At 39.3% G+C, this 18596-nt stretch overlaps 1 protein-coding gene across 1 annotated transcript in view; it reads left to right on the forward strand.

The window, feature by feature from the left end:
- Window positions 1-18596, forward strand: part of PRUNE2 (prune homolog 2 with BCH domain) — a 133590-nt gene that overhangs the window by 76382 nt on the left and 38612 nt on the right. The window contains 4 exon segments of the mRNA XM_050987200.1: window positions 209-367; window positions 1303-3046; window positions 3049-7797; window positions 8712-9507. Coding sequence (XP_050843157.1) covers window positions 209-367; window positions 1303-3046; window positions 3049-7797; window positions 8712-9507 — 7448 coding nt within the window.

An 18596-nucleotide genomic window follows, 5' to 3' on the forward strand; every position in this document is an offset into this window, starting at 1 on the left:
TTCTAGTGTTCTTCTATTACTGTGCTATGGCACTGGTTCTTTATTTTTATTAGGTAAATGGTTGTTGTTTTGACAAGTGAAATGGAATTTTCTTGCTTGTTAGACCTGCTGATGTTTTTGAACATTTACAGCTATTTTCCCAACATATTTGGATGAAAAGAACCAGAAAAGTTGCTGACATTTCTTTTAATTTTTTGATGTTTTTCAGGACTGCATATTACACAGGAGTCTCATTGGTGATCTGAAAGCATTCATAGATAAATATGGGTTCGATGTACTTGTCATTTTGGCCAACTGTTTGACAGATGAGAAGCAGACAAAACAACAAATAGCAGTATACTCGGAAAACCTAGAGCTAGGCAATCAAGTGAGTACCTGGAAAAAGAATCAGATGTTTTTCCTGGAAAAAAATGCTGAGCTTTTTTTTAAGTAGTCTCTTAATCAAGATCTTGATTAATTAAGTAAGGTCAAAATGTAGCAACAGTGGACCAGCAATTGAGCAGCTATTTGAAATGGCTGCATTATTTATATGGTAAGAGAATGAAAGATTATACTATTTATTATTGCTTCAGACCAAGCTAGTTGAAAAAGGTTATGAGAAATACTGAAAGAGGCAAGAATTTTCAATTCAGTTAAAATGTTTTATTCCCCAGTTTTGACCTGGGTTTGTAATGTATATGTTATTCCTAAAGAATTTAAGCTCTGAAATCAAACCAAATTATTATTATTGTGTACATTTTTCCAGAGCTGGGTGCTTTCCATTTTTTAAAACTATATTTCTCCCCAGATGGAAGAGACTATCTCAGTGGCAACTTTTTGAACCTTTTTTCAGTCTTGAAAACTTCTGATTTTTGGAAGGCTAAGTGACTTCATGGTTTTCAAGGCCAATATAAATGCATTTATTTATTAATATAATTACCTCATTCTAGAAATACATTCCTAAATTAATCAATTTTACTCAGATTTCATAAATTTTACTCAGATATCTTAAGGAAACAACCAAACATTTTATTTGGATTTTCTAACAAGAAGTGAAACGAAAAGTCTGATAATTCTGACTGATATAATTTCTGTATAATGACCAGTATGATTTCTGACCAATCATATAACAAATATTTTGTCTTGATCCTCTTTTGTAATACCTCATCTTTTTGGGGACCGTAATAAGGATGCTACAGTGAAATGGCCAAACAGTAGGTTAATAGGAAGAGATAGGTATGGCTGTATTACATGATGAAGTAGTCATTATGTGCCTTATGTCCATGACTGCAGTGACTTCTGAAATACCCCATTTTTCAACAGATCTGCTGTGAATTAGAAGAGTGTCAGAATCCTTGTTTGGAGCTGGATCCTCTAGAATGTGAATGTGACCAAATTCTCATTTATCATCAAGAAAATTCTTCGGTGACCTGTGATCAAATTTTTCTTCTAATTAAGGAAGTTATAAATAGAAGGCAACCAGAAATGGTATCAAACAGTAGAACTTCTTCTACTGAAGCTGTTGCTGGAAGTGCTCCACTTTCACAAGGATCTTCTGGTATTATGGAGTTATATGGTTCTGATGTAGAACCACAGCCCAGTTCTGCCAATTTTATAGAAAATCCTCAAGATCTAAATGGGTCTATGCAAGCCCACATTGATGTTAATGTAGACCTTGTGAGTCCAGACAGTGGCTTGGCTACCATTAGAAGCAGCCGGTCTTCCAAGGAGAGTTCTGTTTTTCTTAGTGATGATAGCCCTGTTGCAGAAGGTGCTGCTTCACATCACAGTCTTTTGCCTGGCTTTGATTCCTACAGCCCTATTCCTGAAGGAGCAATAGCTGAAGAGCAAAAGTCTCAGTCAGGAAGCAATAGCGATAACTTTGATCTTTTCAATTTTGATCTAGCACCCATGGTTACAGCTCCATCTGAGTCATCTTCTCGTTCTGTTGATTGTTCCCCGGCAGATTACTATTTTCTCAATAGTGATTCATCAGAAGGGCATCAGCTAACTCTGAAGAAAAAACTTGATGAGACAAACCTATTAGAAAATGATTCAGGAAAGTATTCAACTGACTTACTTAAAACAAAAATTGAGGAAGACAGTCCAGCAGAATTTGGTGAGAATCCGGGAGAAACGTGTGAGAAAACTTCAAGTTTGATTGATTTAGTTGAAGGTGATTCTTCTTCACCAGAAGCATTGAAATCTGCTGATTCAAGAATTCCACCAACTCCTATGAATAGTCTTGTAGATACTTCACCATTAGATAATGGGGAACCTTTAATTTTCTCACAAGATGTCATTAAAAAAATTAATGAAATAGGTGGCACAAATTACTCTCCATCTCGTGTTAGATATGGGAGCTGGTGGGACGGCTTTGACCTAGATTCCAGAAATGCTGATGCATGGAGTTCAAGTGAACAGGAATCTGTATTTCAGAGTCCTGTCTTATGGAAAGATTCTAAAGAAAGTCCTTTGCTACGAGAACATACTGATAGAAGAGCCTCAGATTCTGTGTTCCTCCAAAAACAGCCCAAGCAAATGGAATATATGAAAGCAGGTCTATGGGACAATCAGTTTAAAGAAGATAATTGGAACCGTGAGAATCAAGAGAAAAACACTGAACATTCATGTTTGCAAACTGCTTCTTTAGATGAGACAAAGCAAGAAGTGGAGAGCTTTACAGACCTGTGGAAGGTCAGCCAACCAACACCTGTGATGTCAGATGCATGGTGTAGTGGTGAAGAAAAAGGTAGCCAGCTAGCTGGAGACTCTTACAAAATCTGGACCGAGTTAGATGAAGGAAATGCTGGTAAACCCTCAGAAAAGGTATGGAACATGCCCAAACTAGATGGAGAGTTAAAATCTGTGAATATTCCTGAGGAATGGGCCTTATCAAAATCTGGTTTATCAGATTCTTCAGAAATCACAGTGGACAATGAAATTGAAAATCCAGAAGTATGGGATAAAGGAAGGTACTATTCAATAGAAGACCATGGAAAACCTGAAAATATAACTTTTGTTTTCAACAATATGCAAAATAATTCCAAGCTGAACACAGAGGAAGAACTTTGTTTGGTGATCCTAAACATAGACAAAAACAATTTGAAAATATAGATACCTGGAGTATGTATGATAAAAACATCAGAAAAGAAGTAACAGAAGTAGTGGTGCCATGGGAGGATACCTTCTTATATAAAAACTCGGATCTTAATTCCTCAAATATAGCGGAAGATTTAGTTGTTTCTCCACCAGACACCAATTATTCAACATCTGATTCATATATATCACCTACATATGTGGAAGATGAAAGAGAAAATGAGGACAAGGATTTTGATGAAGGAACAGTTAATGGTAAATTCATGAACACAAACTTGGCTGAGTCAGAAGTACTTGAGAAATCAAGTAAGGAACCATTGTCTCCTGACAATGTGCCTTTGTCAAATACTAGAAATACAGATATCTGGGACACTCCCCTAAATAACATCACCCAGTTACAAGAAAGAAATTCTGAAATTCCAGTTCTTTCTGCATCTGCTAAGCCTTGCCTTAATTCAGAACAAACAGCTGATCAATGTTTTTCAACTGAAATATGTAGCAGTGAAAATAACTTTCCTGTATCTGAAAGCAGAAGAGTAATGCTGGCATATAGTCAAACAATGAATGACTTATCACCCTCACAGAATGAATTAAATACTAGACAGAGAGCAGCTGACGAGGCAGAAGCAGTGGGCAGTGTTCCTGTAGAAGGCACGAACGTCTCTACACCAACTTCAGAAAATGAGAAAGGTTTGGATCTGAAAACATGTGACTTAGGGAGTGAGATACTTAGTAAGAATGCAGCACAAAACACTGTTGGTATTGAAGAAGAGTTGGGTATTCAGGATTCAGTGCACCAGCTGGACTCGTGGGATTCACAGAGTGAGCAGGGGTGTGAGGAAGGCTGGGATAATGCCACTGTCATCTCTAAGGAAGGAGAAGAATGTAAGAGAACACATGTGACAAGTGGGCAGCAGATAATTAATGACATTTGTAATAAACCGGTGCAAGAGGGCAATGAATCTTCAGGTAAAACAGATTTGGAAGAAAATGAGCCAACAACTGAAGTTCCCACCTCCCCAGAAAAACTGAGAAATTGTGTTAGTTTGGACGTATTAATCACAGAGAATGTGTCATTTTCTAATCAAAGCAATCCAGTTAGTCAGGAAGAGAGAAAAGACGTATTGCAGAACAGTTTAGAATCTTCAACTATTACTGAAGGAGGCAGAGATTATGAATTTTTTGATGACCCCTTACCAAAAAATTACAATTATAGTGAAATGTCACAGCTGCTTTCTGAGGGGGCTGGAAAAGCAGCTGCTGTGACAGAGGATGCAACAAGTCCCAAGATGGAAAATATTTCTGAAAGTTCTGATAAGGGTAGTGATAATCCTGAAAATAATTCTTCTAAAATACTTGGAAGCTCAGGTGTCTGGAATGACTCTGGAAAGAATGATTGTGGCCAAGCCATATCAATTCCTTTGATGGATAAACCACAAGAACCTCTGGGAGAACAGCAAGAATGCTTACATGAAGTGACTTCTAACCATCCAGACATTTGTAATTCTGATTTACTATCTTTTAAAAATAGCTTAGAACTGATGAGGACCAATGAAAATCCTTTCACAGATGAGTTCAAGAAAAATCTTTCTGGATTTGTTAGTGTTCCTGATATTGCACATATGTCTGTGGTGGAAAATTCATTTTCACTTGAAATAGCTTCTGGGAGAAATGAAAACTGTGAAAATGTAGAACCTGCTACTAATCTTTGTGGAGAGCCATTTGCAGTGCCTAATGACAATTTTCCCCAAACTGCTTGGGATTCACAGCCACGTGAAGATTTGCAGTCTCCTGGAACAAGTCCTGAGGCAAGCGAAGTCCTTGAAATAGCAAATACCACAAGCAGCCTTTCAAAAGATATACAGATCAAAAGCTATTTGGAAGAAGATAATATGTGGAGTAATTCAATAAATTATTATACACACTCAAGTGGAACAAGTCCTGACTTAAGTGATACATCTGTGAATGTGTGGGGAGACCTTCCAGTTGCTAGTCATCATGAAAGAAGCAGGGATGTGTGGGAGATGAAAAATAATAAAAATCTTGCAGATTCCTTTAAAAAGCGGGAATTTGGGAATGAATCTGAAGAAGAATTTGAAACAAGTGGTGAAGAGAACAAAGTTCCTAAAAGCTTAGATTTTTGGAATGCCCATGTAGATGATGATACTGTATCTTCTTTGTCAAGTCCTGACATAAATGAGGATTCAGAGAATTCAGAGGCATGTCCAGAAGTGATTCATGAAGATTCAGTGTGTGAAAACAAGCAGCACAGAGCAGCTGAAAATGAAGAGGATTATGATCAGTCCAATGCAACAAGTCCTGAAGCTAATGAAGAGAGTTTAGGTGCAAAAACCAAGGTGGGAGAGAACGTCCTCATAAGCACCTTCAGTGAAAATTCTGAAACAATTGAAGCTGAAAAGGTATTGCAGGAGGATGGAACTAGTGCATTTACTGATCATAAGACTACTCAATCTACTACAGGCCACTGTGAAACACCTGATGAAATAACTCAGGTGACTGTTTTCAATGAAAAACCAGATAGTGGGGAAGACTCATATTTGTATCAAATGAGTGAAGATCCTGCGTCAACTTCTGCTGAAGGTGATAAAGAAGAGCATTCTTCAAAAGCTGTAGATAGGTGGAGTATGTCACTGGAAGCTGATTCAAGAACTAATCCAAAATCCACAATAGGAACATCTGATTTTCTAGATAACAGTTCAGAATGGTGGAGTTTCCAGCCTTGCGAAGAAAAGCAATTGGAAGATCAGTATTCTGGTTCAAGTCACTCTGTAACAAATCAGCTGGGAAATAGTAAGGAGTACTCCTCTGGCTCCCCTTCACAAGATGAAGAACTAAGAGAAGCACATTTCACAGATCCAGGTAATGATGGAAATCCACCTGCCCCCCTGTACTCTGATGAAGAAGAAGATGAAAGACTAGTACATTCTGTCAATAGTCCTGATGGTCAGATTAATGAAGACACTTCACAGTTCAATCAGTTTGACTCTTTCACACTGGATAAAGAAGAAAGAGAGTTGATAGAGCAGTTGTTTTCTACAGATGAGGGAAATCAACTGACTCCACAAAACTCTTTTTCAGATGAGGAACAAGGTATACCAAATACAGCAGTTGAAGCAATCACTGTACTGGATCCACCAAAAGACAATGAGGGAAATGCAAAAGTCACCCCTCAAAGACAGCAGGAGGACACCTGTGAAAGAGTAGAAGTGCACAACTCCATGCCAGGTGCTTTCACTGTAGAAGACTTATCTTTTGAAATGGCAGAAAAGTCAAGTCCAGAGTGGAATATATTAGTTCCCCAAGCTTCACTTATCCCAGATATTTTACAGGATAACACACAAGGAAGTAATCAGCAGTTTTCAGTGGAACCTGACCTGTGGACTAATGCTGAGGAGACTGTCACTTTGAAATCAGATGGTGAAAATCCTGATATTTTAAGTCACTGTGACCAAGACAATGGTTCAGAGTCATCAAGTAGTCCTGATGTGTGCCAGGAATATGGAGCTAAGCATGCCTCAATCCCATCTTCTCAGATTGCAGTGGAGCCTGAAGACAAAGACAGTCAGCCAATTCGTACAAGATCAAATGTGAATAAAGAGGCAGATATTGATTCAAAGTGTCAGTTAGTAATGCAGAGTGAGATGCACTCTGAAAATGGTAGCCTCCAGGACTATGAACCAGTAAAGACCAGTGAATTCTATCAGCTTATCTCTTCTAATTCTCAGGAGCTTCCTGAATTTCCAATTCCAGAAGAATACAGTCTAGAAAATAAGCTGGTTTTTGACCCTGTTGAGTCAACTGAAATTGCCAGTGAAGTTATAAAAGAGACATCCTTAGATGTGAAAGACATGCTCCATGGAAGTTTCACTGATGCAAGCCACCAAGGAGCACCAACTGATACAGCTCAAATCACGACCTCTCAAATGCATTTGCTTCCCATGGATTTCAATCAGCCTGATAGGGAAGAACAAAGCTTAAAAGAAATTAGTGCCTTGGGTGAAGTTGTAAAATATTCTGAAACTGACCATACAGCAATAACTGGTGTTGAGCTAGATAGGTCAGAAGAATGTGTGGATGACTTTGACATAGGGATAGAACATAGTATCAGGGACACCTCAGTGACTAATGTCCTGGCAGGCACATGTGGTGGAGTGAACATACTGACGTTGCTAGGCAGTGAGGCAGCAGAAGATGAACGGACACTCCTTCCCAAATCCTTTCTACCTGGTGGTAATGAAGGTGATGAGTCTGATTCAAATAATCAACTGTTTGATGACATAGCAAAAGAAAATGAAGCTGTAATTGAAAATGATGTTCCTGTGTTCAAGGAAATACCCAATGACCAATCACCAACAGTGTGCACTCCACTATCCTCTGCATCTTTTGATGCTGAACCCTCTGGCAGCAGAGAGAATGCAAACGGTGAGCTCCTGTTACAGCAGCCATTTTATGGCAGTGTTTCTTTGGAAAAACGATTGCCGCTGCCAGCTCCTCTGGAAGGTGCAGAGGACATCCTAATGACCGAAGGTAAGGTGTCTGAGACATCCACAGAGCGTCTTGAGGAAAATTTCACCTCAGTACCATCGCTCTCCATGTCTGAAGTAACTCCCCCAGATTCGGATTTCTTGACAGGAAAATCTGAAACAGACACAGCCGATCCCGACTCACCACCAGGTGGAGATAGAAGATCGTGTGATGGTAAGAAAATCTGCTTTCCAGGGCAAATACGCAGGACAGAGAAAGGAGGAAGTATTTCTATGAAGCCTGTGAGGAGGAGGCTTTGAGTGAAGTGTGGAGTTTGTGTGTCTCCCTAATGTACAGAACATTTATTGTGGAAAGAACTCTAGTGTGGCTCTTTCAGATGATGCCGTGAGAGGCTGCCTGGAACAGAGGTTAGACAGAGTTAAAGGAATAATGTAGATATTTATTAAAAGGCCTTCAAAGGATACATATTGGGCAGCACAAGAGCCTGGCCGTGGCTCCACCCAGGATGGACCTAAGATGGACCCAAAATGGGCAACTGGTCATGAGTTTTCTCACTTTTATAAGTTTTGGTCCATTTACATATTGGGGTGAATTGTCCAATTACAGCTTCACGTTATGAAGTGCCATCCTCCCAGACTGCTCTCCTCAATTTGCAGTTGTGGACACTTTTTGGGACTGAGGCTGCAACAGTGTCCTTGGTTCTTGGGCTGGAAAAGGATTGTTTTGTCTGACTAAACTGTGAGGAGAACTTGCTAACACTTTTTATGAAGTTCAGAGTTATACACTAATGCAGTACAGAATCTGGGAAATATGAAAGCTTAAACTTAAGGCATCACAGACAGATCTAAAGCTTTTAAACAGTGAAGTAGTAATATAATTTCTGTTGTTTGTACAGGGCCTAGCCTATGGGATACTGAATTGTTTGTGCCTTGGGAATGATTGCCTTGTTAATGTATAACCTTTAACAATAATGATGATGGTGATGATGTTATAAAATTCAAGTACACATTAACAGAGCCAAGCAAACTGAAAAGAGCTTTATCTTACAGTACTGATTAAAGCATACTATGGTGACTAAATCAGTAATTCAGAAATTAAAAAGAGTTTCTATTTGCTTCTTCTTTTAGAAGCTGGCACTGACTTCCTACTTTGTAGGGAGGAAAAGCTGACAAATTCCCATAAGAGCCCTGAACTAGAAAGTACAGACAGTAAAGAAGATGTGAGGATGCAGGTGCTCCCAGCTTCACTGGAGATGGATTACATCCTTGTTACTGAGGAAGAAAATACACCTGTAACAAATGATACCCTTGAAAGAAGCAAAATTAATTTTGCATTTCAAGAATCCCATGAGGGCTTTTCACCAGGGTCCTTGGGTGCCCTTCAGGCAATATCAGTTTCAAATGAAAGCAAAGATCATTTTGTTTGTGGGATTGGAGACGCTGTTCACTTAGAAGAGAAAAATTCTTCTGCTGTGCCTCAGAAGCTGGATGGTGAAATGAAATCACAGGAAAGCTGTGGGCAAGACGAGGGCTGGATTATATTGGGACAAAATGAAGTAAGTGACATATCACCTGAAGAAATTTCTGCCAAGACAGAGATGCCAAGATCAGGGTCCGAACATTCTGGTGAAGAGCTGCCACCTATTGCAGCGCAGGAATTGATTGACACTTGGACAGAATTTCAGGTAGAAACTCCCCTTCAGAAATCTTTTGAACATGAAAGCTGTTCTCCTTCAGATGGCCTGGCAGCTGAGAATGTGAGTTCAGGCATTGCAGGAACACCAGAGTTGCAGGTAGTTGGTGGTGATAGTACGTGGGAAGCAAATTCTCAGCAGAGGCTTGGGAATAATGTAGCAACAGAACAAGAAATGAAGGAGGAAACGGTTCTTCTCAACAGTGACAGAGAATTGAATCAAAAATCAGGGTAAGTAAAAATCAACCTATTTTCTTTCAAAAGTTTTCTGTTCATTTGTTACTTATGCTGTTGAAGTGTGTGCCATTATGGACAGACTTTCAAGTCTGAAGTATGCAAAGTACTTATTTACTTATCAATGTATTACTTCCTTTCTGTAAACAGATCGTTGGTTCTTCATTGCTTGATATGAGCCAAATTAGGGTTGTTTTGCAATTGATTTGAAGGTTACTTTCTTGCAGGACTAAATCTGTCTTACTTCTGTGAAGTCCCACTGATTGTATTACCTACTTTAAATCTGAAACAGATCTGGCCAGGGCATACAGGCCCAAGCCAGGTACTGATGATGTTGCCAGTATATGATGAGGTTATGGAGGAATCAAAGTGAAGTGCTATCTCTGCCCAGTGCAAAACTGCTGAGAAGGAAGAGAGGAGGAAGTCAAGGCCCAGAGTCAGAAAAACGTGCTGCTTGTAGAGGAAAGAAAAGCATGAAAGAAAGTTGTGGTCTTTGTGATTATTTTCAAGCTTTAGTCAGAGCAGAGGAGCATTTATGACTGTTGGAATTGAACTGGCGATTGAAGCAGATTGAGGGAGTACATGTGGACCTGGTTTTGGGTGGACATGCAGTCTCTGTGCTGGCAGCATTCCTCCTGCCAAGTGACTCTCTGCTGTGTCATCAGATGGAGTGAGGGGTGGCCCTCCTGACTCCATTTACTGTAGTGTAGTGGAGAGGGTGCTTCTGTTGTTGACCTCTCTTCCTTTGCAAACAGCAGGCTGCCATCAAGGGAGAGGAAAATCCTCAGAAGTTTTAGCAGAAGATGAGTACTCATCAGACCTGTAGAGCCTGAAGTAAACCAAATATCGAGTGCTTGACCTCAAAACTAGCCAAAGTATTGTGGGTTGGCACAGCATTTCTGTGGCACCCAATCCTCTCAGCTTCCAAATTCCACTCCAGAACAAAAGTAGAAATTTTGAAATTTCCTATTAAAGAGAAATCTGGGAGAAGCCAAACAAGCAAAATTTCCAAGCAGCCGTTTTGCATCCATGTTGTGTGGAAGGGTGGCTTAGAATCAGCAAATCTAGGAAAGCTAGATGTCCTTTGACTTGGAGGTGCTTTGTTTGTTAGCCCTGGAAGCCATTCTCTGGTGTTACCACTGCAGGGTTTCACTGGGAGTTCCTTAAAAACAACTAATTTCAATTAGTAGCAATGCTTTTTTGATAAACCATGCAAAAATCATGGAACGGCTACCAGTTCTGCTCACAGCTAGTAATGACCGGGACAGGAAACAGGAGGAGTTGTTTAGAGATGCTGGCTAGTTGCAGGCTTGCAAATCTGACATGAAGAAATTGTCTGTTATTTCCTCTGTCTCCCATAAAGCATTTTAAATTAAAACCAGGCAGATGCTGCCCCAGTCTAAGTCACACTGATTAATTACATGCAGGAAGCATCCTAGGGATTTGGCTTGTCATGCTTACATTCCCATGATGTATAGAGGAAAAGAAAACTCTAGGTATCTGATTTAGAATGATTTGTAAGTAAACCAGCACATTTTCAACTTGAGACAACTTTGATGCAGTAACTCTTAGTTAGACACCTCAGGAAGAAAATCTGATTTTTGAACTTAGACTGGTACTAGAAAAAACATTGCTATGATGTAGATTTACTGGGATGGGTTAACATCTTACTGCTATAAATTGCTATATCCGTTTTGAGAAGAGCTCTGCTGTTGTTTAGGAACTTCTGCAAATCCTGAAATACTACTCAACAACAGTTCACATTGGAATTTTGCATGCAGTACATTCATTATTCTTAGAAATTAGTGTATTTGCTTAGAGGAATTCCCACATTAAAATCCAAAACTGGACCATGTTAATGTTCTTGTGTTTTCAGTAAAAATTTAAATGCATGATGGAATGTGGTGCATCCTGCAAGAAAAAGATAAAATAATTCTTGGTATAGAATATATGTAATCTCTATAGTTTCTAGTTTAGTCTTTTCTCTTATCTTACTTAGAAGTTGTTTAATATTAAATGCCTTTTTAATCAATAGCAGTGGCTTTTTCTGTCCTTTACACTACTAATACTGATGCCCAGAGAAGCAAAGTAAGGAACTTATTCAGCTTCCACATTAACAATTAATTGTGGGAGCATGGAACCAGTAAAATCTACTTTGCTTTGGGTTTAAGTTTTCTTGTTAGATTCTTTCTTGGTAAGTTGTAAACTTTAATGGAAGTTTCTTCAGCATTAATTTTATTAAAAGTAATTAATCCTCTTCTATGAAGATTTTGTTTGTAATAGAGATTGCTTTTGTGGTGTGGGTTTTCCCCTCAGTTTCCCCTCTGCTTGGTAGTTATTCAGTAAACTTGTAGTAAGCTTTTATCTTTGGTCAGTTAGGTAACTGACCTAACCTAAAGACTTCAGACTTCCTAGGAGAAGAGACATATGCATCCCTGTGCATGCCCACAGCATGATCACAGAGGCCTTGATTCCTTTGAAACCAAATCAAACACACACACAAAAAAAATACTATGATGAAACACATACAGGAATCATTTTTTTTCTAGATGATATGCCCATTTAATGAAAGCTCTTACATAAACAGCTGAAAAACTAGCAGCTGACACGGTAGAAGTGTGTAATTAGAAATGCTTTCTTAATGTATTTAATTTACAGTTTTAAAAACAGAAGTTCCTTCTTAAAACATAACTGAATATGCAGCTTTTGACCTTTTTTGTCTGAAATTACCTGCCCTTCGTGGCCAGTGAAGTTTAAAATAATGTGATGCAGCAGAACTGCCAGCCTACAGGAGGTTAGTGAAGAAAAACTGGTGTCATCACATGAGAGAAAAAACTAAGACTTTCTGCTTATTGCAGTACAATTTGTGGAAGATACATGATGGTGCTAGTCATCAGGCTTTGAGTCTGCCAAAGATGTACATCAAAGTAGGATGTAAAGAAACTTCTTTAGTGTGAGGGTGATGAGGCACTGGAGCAGGTTGCCTGGAATAGCTATGAATGCTCCATCCTTGGAAGTGTGCAGAGCCAGGATGGATGGGGCACTGAGCAACCTGATGTAGTGGTACATGGCCCTTCCCCAGTCAAGTGGGTTGGAACCAGGTGATCTTTGATGTCCCTTCCAACCCAAATTCTGTGGTTCCAGCATCTTAGAAAAATAAAGAAATTTATCATTTGTATTCAAACTCAAACCCAACCAATGAACAGCTGAATTAGTTTATGAAGGCACTCATTAGTAACTGTCTTGTAATCCCGTTTATATCCATATTTATATCCCTGTTTAGGAAAAAAAAGAAAAGGTTCCTACTTGCACTGTGCTGAAGTAGGCTCCTTTTGTAGTGGAGTAAGGGTCAGTGAAGGATGCAGCTTGCATTGTTTCCTGCTTTCATCCAGCAGATGTCTGCCACTTCTTCTGATAAAATTGCCTGTTACACAGAAGAGATGATGGAACTCTGACAGCTGAAAACTTCGAGCATTCTGAATTTAAGGGTGCCAAGTAAACACCTTGTTTGACCTGAGACCTTGGAAAAGGCTTCGAAAATTGAGTGATAGCACAGAAACAGTGTGTGTGTAGTTTGGATAGTATTGTGTGATCTCACTGGGTGAAAAAACTTGGATTTGGGATTTTAGGATATGGTGATATATGGGAGCCAAGATGGAGAATTTTGGGTGTGGGTTAGTTGTCTTCATTGCACCTTTTTCCTTCTTCTTCATGAATCTGGGTGGGTTTCCCTGATTGGGTGAAAGGTGTCCGCCTTGCGGGTTTTGGGTGATAATAATTGGGTTGGAGCGTAAATAATATAGATGTGAACTGTTTATTGGATAACTGGGACTTCAATAGCCTCAAATAGAAACCATTTTAGCTGACTTTCTCAACTTCCTCAACTGTTAGAGAGAGCTCACATCTCATGAGTTTGTAATAGATAAGGATAATAAACTTCAGAGTGAGACTTCAAAAACAACCTCTCCTGAGTTTTATTTGCTCTGACCTTGGAGCAAGAAAGAACCTGGTATTCCAACAAAGAGGGAATTAGGGTTTTGAAACAGAAAGCATTAACAAAAACTAGAATGAAGAAGTGCCTTAAAATCTTGATGTTTGCTAGTCACTGCCCTTCATTCCAATGTCACACATAACAACTCTCAAAGGTGTTTTAAGGAAGTCTGTGGCTAGGGGTGAAGTTCTTCCATCCTCTCCTGTTCTATTACTGCAAGGAAAAGCTTCAGCAGGGAGTGAAGAATAAGGATATTTATTAGTATTAAAACACTGGAGAAAAGACATCAGCTTGTCTCAGAAATACAAAAACACCAAAAGTAACAAACCTTGGAGGTTCTTTGGACTCCTAAAAAAAGTACAAAAAGATTTGATAGCTCATTACTAAGGCCAGTCTTTCTGAAAAGAAACAGCTTTTTATACAGCATGTTAGGTGGGCAGGATTACTAACTTTGCTGCTGCTGGCTGGAGGTGTGCCAGCAGTAAAATTTATAAAAATGGGAGGTAATTTTGTTCTTGATAGAAGGTGTCTTGTCTTACAGAGCTATATGGAGGTTAGTGGTGATGAATTGGTCAGGAGACAGAAGGAGAACGCTGCAGATGGCTATGCTAGTTTTTACCCAGCGTATTTGTCAGTATTTTAGTGGCTGTGTATACCAGATCATTCTTCCTTTTACCTTTTCCTTATTAGAAGGAGTTAGAAAGAGCTGAATAAAATACTGTTAAATGATGTATTGACTTGAGGTACAAGAAACCGTGAGAACAGTAGAAATAAGAACAGAGATATTTGGAAGGTTTAGGGAAGAGCTTAGAAAACTGGTGGCAAAACTGAGCAGAAGACAACTAACTTCCTTTGAAGAACTGCCACAATGTATTTAGCCACTAGAACAAGACTTCAAAAGAAAACTTTGTTTGTCTTTCTGATAGCTTTTTCTCAAAGTAACAGGAATAATTATTTTCTGCTCACATGCATAATGATGTTTTGGAAAAGATAGTTCTTCCACTGCCTCTGTCTGAAATATACCTCTTTGACCACTACTATACTGCTGGCTATTAAAATTGCCCAGCAGAGGAAACAATCCAGTGTTTTATTATTAGGAAAGCCTGCTTTCATCACGTTCCCCTGTGCTTGCCAGTGAATAAAGATAATCTAATTTAATTAAAGAAAAATATGTGACTGTTACAAGATTAATAAGAATTCTGAGATGACTCTGCTGTCTCTGTGACTTAGCCAAATACAAATAAATCTCAAAGCCATTAATTATTTGAGTCAATATCAATGCCCAGTACTGAAATTAAATTCTGACAGACTGGAACCCAGGAAGAAATTCACATTGATTCCGATGACCAAAGGTTTCACCACATATTTTCTCAAAAATGTCTCTTCTGTCATCCCAAAGCTAAAACAAGGCAATGAGTTAGAGATCCCAGGTTTACCTTTTTCTTTAATGGGTAAAGCAGGTATGTTATATGTAAGATGCTTAAAGGCTTGAAAATCTATTGTAAGAAAAATGAAGTAACATTTACTTCCCTTTGGATACCTCTTTCCTTTTTTTCCTTGGAAACCTGTGGGGTTGCCATCTTTCACTTCTGTCAGAATTGTTTATTAATTGGCCAGATCCTCTGGAAAGCAGTTCCAGGCACTCTGTGGACCAGGCATGCTGGTTCAGTTGTTTCCAGCTCCTGCTGAACTACAAAATTATGGACTTGAAATGGAAATTGAACTTAGGTCTCCCACTTTGCAGCACAAAGCATGACATTTGACTTAAAACAAAGACCATGCTTTAAAGGTTAAAACCAAATGTAAGTAAAGGAGCAACAACTAAGAAGGTTGCTTGTAGGAAGGTCCTGATGATCTCATTTTTTGTAAAAAACAGCTTTAATATTTACACGGCAAATATCAAGACCTTTATAAAAATCTTTTAAGAAGAAAAGAACAGCATTTCACTGACTGGAAAACAACTTCAAAATGGAAAAAGCCCCACAACTTACTATTATTTACTAATTGTACTGAAATTTTAATTAAATTGTGAGATTGGCCTGATAGAACCACTTTCTTAAAGCAAGAAGACCTGGACTTTGTTAGTATGGTTTAGCAGTTAAATGAAAAAAAATCCCTCGTTATTAAAAATACCGCTGTTTTCTGACCTAATTACTTATATATTCCAATCAATGTGATCAATGACAAGAGATTGCAGCCTAAAGTGTTAACAAGCTTTGAAACTTTAACCCTATTCACACAGACCTGAGTTTGGCAGTGAGCCTCAGTGAGGTAAGGGGTCCCAGCAGAGCATCTGTTAAGGAGTCCATGAACTGGTTCTGGCTTTTGCACAGGGAAGGGCATGGGGAAATGTTGTGCCAGCAAGTGACTGGACACTCAAAGACACAGCAGGGGTGATGGCTCTGCTGGACAACCCCCAGAATTTTGCACACACAGACTGTGAGGGCATAAAAGCACAGAGTTTCCTGTGCAGAGGCACCCAGTTCAGGCTATTCTTTTGTTGTTGCACCATGATTAGGTTACTTTAAGGGTTGAGACTCTGCTATGGGGAGAGTGGGGCTGCACCGGTAAGGAAACCTGGTCACTGTGGAGTCCCAGCTCAGGTGCTCTGAGTGTGACTGCCAGAATGGCTCGTGGATGGTCAGAGAGGCCATAACATCCTAAAATAACAAAATATTCCATGGTGCTCTGCGCATGGAGAATTAAGACCTTGTTTTCTACCGAATTCACAGCTTCTGTAATCTTGCTACTAATAACTTCTATTGTACATGAATGCTTCATAGCTTTATTTCCTGGATACAGGAAGTGTGGGAATTACGGACTTCTGGGTGCATGATTGCTGGGTTTATGGACTTTTGATTTTAAATGAGATAAATCTTGGCCAGTTGAAAAAGTGCTAGAAACATCACCATCACTGGAAATTTTACATACAGCTAGGTGACAGAAACATCAAAGATTACGGGTCTGTGGCACTGTCCTCTTTGGAAGTGTGTTTTCATATCAGTGATGATTTTTAAATTTCTTGAAATGCTTCATATTTATCTGTTTTCCTTTAAAATAGCATCTGGGACTGACTTACCAGAACATGTGTTGCAGATAATGACCACTTGCTCTGTAGGATTACTAATACCATGAAGAACAAGGTGGGAGTCATCGAATTGTAATTTACACTGTGCTGTAGCTGTGCATGGAGCTGTACTGAAAAGAGAAAATGAGGTTAGGCTTTTGTTTGTTTTTAACTGTTTCTAGCTAAGCAGTCTGACATGAAAGCTTCTCCAGTTCTCGTTAATTTTCAGGAGGATCTGTGCAGTATGAAGAGAGAAACCAGATGAGGGTTAGGCTGTCCTAGGGTCTATTGCCTTGCTGTGGGGATTAGGATTGGAAGCTGTTTTGCATTTGGAAAGGAACCTGGATTTTTCAGGGACCCTACTCGCAATAGACTTTTATAAAAGGAGACTGTGAGACTGCACTGCCTGAGAAGAAGCATCCTTTCTTTCCCTGAGAAGCACAGTCAGGACCACAGGCTGTGGGCATTGCTTCCTGCTGCACATAGTTTGTGTTTTCAGAATCTACTGTTCCTTCTGAACTGGTGGTTGTTGGTGTTTTGGTTTTTTTGTTTAAATTTGCTCCTGCATTCCCATTGCTAAATTGCAAACTGAAAAAAATTATGCAAACCGTGTCTGAATGTGCATGTACTCTATAGCCATCAATGCAGACAGAAATGAAGGCTGAGATAAGTTGGATTCATAGGAACTTTTGTCATGCAATCACAGCATAAGCTTTCCTTAGGCAGTGAAATGAAGCAGCAGGGAGCTTTTTGCTGCCACACGCTGCTCGCTGCATCAAAGTTTGATGATGCTCCGATGAAGCTCCACGGGGAACGTGAAAAAGAATCGTAATTTTCACGGCCGAAGCACAGCTCAGCATTTGTTGAAGTGCGCCTGTAACCAAAGCCCAGTAGCTGCTGGTTCACACAGCCGGCTGTGTGAAGGCAGGTGATCACCCTTATTTAGCAGTACCACTGCCCACGTGACAAGAAAATGGTGGAGGATCTGTATTCCTAGTAAACTGCTAGGGAGCGAGGGATGCTGAAGTGCAGCAGTGAAGCATCTTCACTATTTTTGCAGTAGAGAGGCCTTTTCAGCTCTTCAGAAGGTAAGCGTCTCTTGGCTCCGAGCAGCAGATGTGCAGGAGATTTTCTGATTAACAGCTCTTTGTTGCAGTTACTTTAGACAGAAAAAGGATAAATGCTAGTCAGCATGATGCAAAGCGCTCCGGACCTCATTACTGAAAACAGGGCAGCTGTATTTTAATTCTGTTGCAGCTCTTTATGAGAGGAGCTTACATCAGTTCGGAAGGATTTCTTTTGTCTGAGCACAGGCATGGTATTTATAATTAGGAAACAAAACTTCACTGCACAGTCACCTAATGTGCTGGATTATTTTCGGCTTTTTTTGCCTAGCTCTGAGGATACAATGGGCAAAAAGGGATGAAAGCGCATTGCCAGCATATATCTTGCTTTTAAAAGTGCTAAATTACTGGTAGCTTCACTGTTTCTGACAGCTCTCATTGTAGGCTACTTGGCATTATAGTTTTGGGGTTTTTTTCCCTATCAACTGAAGCATATGATTTTTGAATTTTTTTCAGTGTCCTCCTAAAATTTTTGAAGGTTAACTGATGAAGGATGCAGCAGTAATCTCAGTGGTAAGAGATTCAATTACTGCAAAAGTTGGTTTGTGCAGGTAGTATTTTTTTTAATTTAATTATAGGAGCTTGATTCAGCTCATTCAGTTACTTGCTTTTCTGTCTGTGATGAAGGAATGAAAATATTCTTCAGTTCTAAGTATGATAAGCACATAAATGATAGTGATGATAGTGATATGCAGGAGGCATTGAAATATATAGAGTGTAAAAATATTGACTACTTAAAGCAACATTGAAAGGAAATTTATGCCGGCTTGTTTCTTTCTGCAGCCAGAATTCTTCTAAGGGGGCTGGGGAAGGGAAGGATGGGCAGGCAGAGATGTAATTTCTCTATTTAAGTATATTTGCTTGGAAAGCAGAGCTGTTTTGAGAAAGGGAGGATGCACACAGC

The sequence above is a fragment of the Serinus canaria genome, chromosome Z (assembly GCF_022539315.1).
Source record: "Serinus canaria isolate serCan28SL12 chromosome Z, serCan2020, whole genome shotgun sequence".
NCBI lineage: Eukaryota > Metazoa > Chordata > Aves > Passeriformes > Fringillidae > Serinus > Serinus canaria.